At 45.7% G+C, this 5,099-nt stretch overlaps 1 protein-coding gene across 8 annotated transcripts in view; it reads left to right on the top strand.

Annotated features, from left to right (window-relative positions):
• The window catches only part of LOC114613377 (protein transport protein Sec16B), a 40,966-nt gene extending 36,072 nt beyond the window's left edge, over nt 1-4,894 (top strand). For 5 of the 8 annotated variants that reach the window (XM_028758674.1, XM_028758668.1, XM_028758666.1 and 2 more), the window contains 6 exons: nt 842-991; nt 1,155-1,253; nt 1,923-2,022; nt 2,153-2,232; nt 3,113-3,211; nt 3,772-4,894. In XM_028758674.1, coding sequence (XP_028614507.1) covers nt 842-991; nt 1,155-1,253; nt 1,923-2,022; nt 2,153-2,232; nt 3,113-3,211; nt 3,772-3,843 — 600 coding nt within the window. In that variant the 3' untranslated portion in view covers nt 3,844-4,894. The remainder of the gene's footprint in view (nt 1-841; nt 992-1,154; nt 1,254-1,922; nt 2,023-2,152; nt 2,233-3,112; nt 3,212-3,771) is intronic. The other 3 variants (XM_028758699.1, XM_028758682.1, XM_028758704.1) reach the window with 3 other exon arrangements.
• Nucleotides 4,895-5,099: the final 205 nt, after the last annotated feature.

Below are 5,099 nucleotides of genomic sequence, written 5' to 3' on the forward strand. Positions count from 1 at the left end.
GAGAGAGAGAGAAGAGAGAGAGAGAGAGAGAGAGAGAGAGAGAGAGAAGCCCTTTCTGTATTTTGCTGTAGTGTTTTGCAAAGTTTTTATTAATTATGTTCTATTGAAAATATAAAATGAAAATACAATATAAAGAGCGATATGTTCTATATTACACTCAAATGAGATACCTAGTATAGGGAGACTCACTGAGACATAACAGAATGGGGCAGAGGTGAGCAGGGTCTGGAGATGGAGAGTAGAGGTAGGTGTTTCTGGTGAGATGATGCTGGGAATGGGTGCTGATGCTGCTGGCTGGACACACTGTGCATATACTTAATGCCACTATGTTATAAGTGGTTAAAGAGAGCTTTAGGCTGTGCATATTTTACACAATAAGAAAAAGGTTAGTGGGAAGTGGGCATGGGTGTATTTGGCTCTCCTGTGGCATATATGTTCTTAGGAGAGCCTGTTAGGAAATAAGTTCTAAGGTTAAAGTCACTGGCTGCTAAGTTCTCTGGCATTGAAGTATGAGGACCTCTCAGAGGTTGCTTCCAGAACCTTATCTCCAGCAGCAGCTTCCATGCACCCTTCTCTAGACCTTGGCCTGGTTCTGAGACTATGACCTAGAGAAATTAGATGGCTGACAAACTGCCCAATGTTAGGGAGAAGATGGAGAGTGGGTGGGTCCTGGCTTGTCCCCTCTCCTGTGACCAACATTTTTATGGGTAAACCTCCCTCCCTCCCAAGTAGAGTAGGCTTTCCTGAGGCTAGCCCTGGGTTCTGGGTGAGATCTCATAGGAAATGTACTCTGCAACCTGTTAAACACCATGTGAATCTCTGCTGTTTTGTTTTATCTCAGACACCACCGGCTCCCAGGGCTCGAAGTTTTTCTGAGGATTCTGCCATTTCAGCCAAGGAGGATGAGGAGGGGTCTTCTGATGGAGCAGACAAATCATCTCACCCTGATGTTTCACAGAAAGGAAAGCTGAGAGATGGGAAGAATGCAAAGGTGGAGAACTTGTTCTCTATGTGTTTTCTTCCCTTTCATGCTTGCTTCAAACAGCAGGGCAGTCCAAAGCCCTGGTTTCTCCTCACTTACCTCATGCCTGGCAGCTCTCACAGTGGGTGAGAGAAACAAGTCCATTGGCCTTACAATTTCCCTTTCCCCTCAGAGCTCTGGATTTGGCTGGTTCAGCTGGTTTCGATCAAAGCCTGCCAGCAGTGAGTCCACCTCTGGAGATGAAGACTCTGCAGACAGTTCTGACTCAGAGGTAACCTCCACAGATGGACTGGCAACCCTTCCCTGTAGACTCCAGAGGGAATCCAGTCACAACACAACCCTGGCATCATGCTCTACCTTGACCTAAAGGAAAGAAAGGCTCTGTGATGGGAGAACACCGGAAGCAAGTCTTTTTGTAAAGGCAAAAGGCAGAGTGAGACAGGCCTTAGAAGTCAGACATGGTGGCTTATGCCTTTAGTCACAGCATTTGGGAAGCTGAGGTCGTGAGTTCTAGGCCAGCTTGGGCTACACAATTTGGCTTTATTAAAAACAAAACAAAACAAAACAAAACAAAACAATAGCTATACCTACACATCAGAAAGGGAGGGAGGGAGGGGAGGAGGAAGGGAGGGGAGGAGAGAGAGATAAGAGGTGGGCAGAAATATTAGAACATTAAGATGAAGAATTTTTACTTCAGAAGCTCAGCAGCAGGAAGCTGACCAGCATCCTTAGTAGAGGTTCACAGGATGGTGTTTGTGGGAGTTGCCTGTGTGTCGATTACTACTGTGGGTGCTAGAGCTCATGTAGGTTAGAGGTTCACAGAATGGTGTTTGTGGGAGTTGCCTTCGTGGAGATGACTACTGTGGGTGCTAGAGCTCATGTAGGTTGGCATGAATTTGCTGAACACTAATGTCACTTTTCCTGCCTCTTTCTCACAAAGCAGGAGTCTCCCAGAGCATCATCTCCCCACCATGCCAGCCCGGGCCTCTCACCAACACCTCCTTTCACATCCCCATCCCTGCCAGGTACCTTCTCAAGAGGTACAGGTACCACCAGCCTCCAGTCTTCTGGGCACTGTTGGTACTCTTAGCTTGGGGGTACCCTCTTGGAAGTGGGAACTCCTCAATTCTGAACATGCGAAGCAACTTGGGTTTCTTCCTTGACTTCTAGGTGGGAGTAGTCTCCAAGGATCCTCAAACAATAGTGGAATAGCTGAAGGCGTGGGGATTGGAGGGTTCTCTGGGCCTCAGGTGAGCAAGCTATGGGCTTGGGCCTGGGACTCCAGATACCAGGGTGTGAGGATGTCTTTAGTGGGCTGGAGAAGCATCCCTACACAGGATGACTTCAGGATATGGAGAAAGCTGCATTACTTTGCTCCAGCTGCCTACATAATACCTCAGCCTGGAGCGCTAGTGGAAGGGTAGCCTCTCACAAGTCTGGGGTACAAAAGTGCATGGCCACTGTCCTGGCTGATCCAATTTCTTCTGAGGGTTTTCTCTTGAGTTTGCAGCTAGCTGCTTTCTCCTGTGTCTTCATCAGGTCTTTCCTCTGTGTGTGTCTATGTTAACTTTCCTCCTTTTGTAAGGATATCATACATGTTGCATGGGGTCCTATGAAGCCTCTTTGAGGATTATGCTTTATGCTGAGATACTGGGGATTTATCAGATGCATTTTGGAGAATCACACTTGAGCCTGTATAGCTTAGATGGAGTCCAGGGAATGGCCTCTTCTCCAGTCCTAGTAGGTAGTGGAGTTCACTCATGTGCACTTGGCTGGGACTATCATAAATTCTTCACAAATTGTCTATATAGCTAGGGATTTCCTGACTATTGCTAGGGAAATGTTTCCATTTCTTGAAGCCTGGTTGGAGTACTCTTGTGGTATCTGAGGTTTTCTGAAGAGTTTGATAGTGATTTTTATGATCCGATATAATTTCTTGTGACTTTTTCTTCCACTTTCTTTGGGTGTAAGAGCTTCTGCTTCTATATAGCCATCCCTGGTCTTGGCATTGCTTGTGCCTACCTGAGGTTTATAAGAAGCCCTTTTGTTGGCCAACACTGATTCTTGTGGAAGGGTTTAGCATACCAGGAAGTGGCCACAGGTCAGATTCTATGTTGTTTGCATCCACAGGGTGTTTCTTCTGAGTTATACTCCCAGCCTGGTGCCCTGCCTCCTCCACCTACCTTGCAAGGTGCTGTTCCTCTCTACAATCCATCTCAGGTCCCTCAGGTAAGGACCAGCCTTATAGGGAAGACCTAGCATTAAAGGAGGACAGTGTACAGTTCCAATTTCCCACTCACTGAATGCAAGTTTTTGAGCAATTGAGCCTCTCTTAAGTCTCTGTTTCTATATCTGTAGAAACTTACAGAACACACACATGTGTGTGTACATATGTATGTATGTGTGTATACACACACACACACACACACACACACACACACACACACACACCCCTGAACATCACTCTTGACCTGTAATTGGTCCTGAGATGTAAAAGACACAGTGCTGATGTTTTAGTGTGGGTGCCTTCTCCTGTCTTGGGGTGAGGGGGTTCCTGCAAACTAGGTCTCTGCTCCTCAGAGATGACTTTGCAGATACATCCTTTGGCCTTTGTTCTTTATAAAAATCAAACTTCCTTTCACCATCTTTCAGAGGTGAAAGCTGACCATTAGAATACAGTGTTGGAAGCCACTACAGCTGAAATGGGTGCCCTTGCTCATCCTACTAGTCCCCAAGAGGAGCCATGCTTGGAGATATACTCCAGGGTAGTGTCTTTTCTTCTTTTCCAGCTTCCCATGGCTAGTAGCCTGAACCGGCCAAACCGCCTAGCCCAGCGCCGCTACCCAACCCAACCATGCTGAGAGTCTGTCCCAGGTTCATGAGGATGATCACCTACCCATTCTGGGCTCATCTTGTGGATCACAGCTTTCCTGTTGCTTTCTACCTCTCAGTGTCTACCTTACCTGGTTATATTTGAGCCGTTGTTGTGAGCCTGCAGCCCAGGGAACTTGGAGATTAGGGATGGGATCTCCCGAGACAACAGCTTTGTCTAGTCTTCAGCTTAGCTTTCGAGTGATGGGAATCATCTCATCAGATGGAGGAATGAGACCAATGTCCATGGTAGAGTGTCATGGCAGCAGACTGGAGGGGGAGACTTGAGAACCTCAGGAAAGTGAGGGCCCTGAGAATCCCATGGTGAAAACCGAAGACGACACCACTAGGTTGTGCAGCAGGAGCTCAGAGCAACATCCCAGAATAACTCGGACTCCCTCCTTAGACTCTCTTAAAGACCAGTTTATGGCTCTTGTTATCCAAGTTTTTACATTGAATTTGATTATCGCTGCCCTTCAGTGGTTCCCTTTTCAATGACATTTCAGCAATTTTCCTCCTGCTCCTCGTCTTGTGCTCGTTTTCTATGTGGTTCAGACTAATTATATTTCTCTCACTTTCTTAGCGGGTCCTATTTTTTTCACATTCTGACATCTGGCTATCAAGTTAGATTGCTGTAGGCATCATATTGTCATGGTAACTACTGAACCTAATGATGCAGATGGATGGAACATCAGTATAATAAATAATGGAAAACGTTTCCTAAAACGTCATCCTTTCCGTAAGAGGGGAGGAATGAGTGCCTCATATTGCTAGTACCTGCCTTCCTACCTCAGGCCTTTGCAAATTGATGTTCTGTGAGGGTCACTGGGGCCCCCATGGAGGAGGGAGATGTCTTGGAAATTTCCATTTTTTCCTTTCAAACTTCAAATAGAAGTGATTCTTGCTGTTTGTCAGATTTGCTTAAAATTGCTCCTCACAAAGAACATTTTTGTATGTGTAATTGTACATAAAAGTTTTGTACTTTAATGTACTATGGTTCAGATGTTGATAGCGATTAAATCCAGATAATTTTATAGCAAATGCTTGTCTCTGCCTGGTTTCTGCAGAGGGAGAAAATACACTGATGGTCTCTTCCCTGAAGTCTTTCTAATAACAGTTCCATTGTGTGATCTGGTGTGAATAGCTAGAAAGAGCTCTTTGTTAATGGAGAATCAAGGACTGGTCTTCACTTCCAGGTCTACTCTAATGCTACCAATTTTTTTTTTTCCAATTTAAAAAATACAGA

The sequence above is a fragment of the Grammomys surdaster genome, unplaced genomic scaffold, assembly GCF_004785775.1.
Source record: "Grammomys surdaster isolate TR1022 unplaced genomic scaffold, NIH_TR_1.0 130, whole genome shotgun sequence".
Taxonomy (NCBI): Eukaryota; Metazoa; Chordata; class Mammalia; order Rodentia; family Muridae; genus Grammomys; species Grammomys surdaster.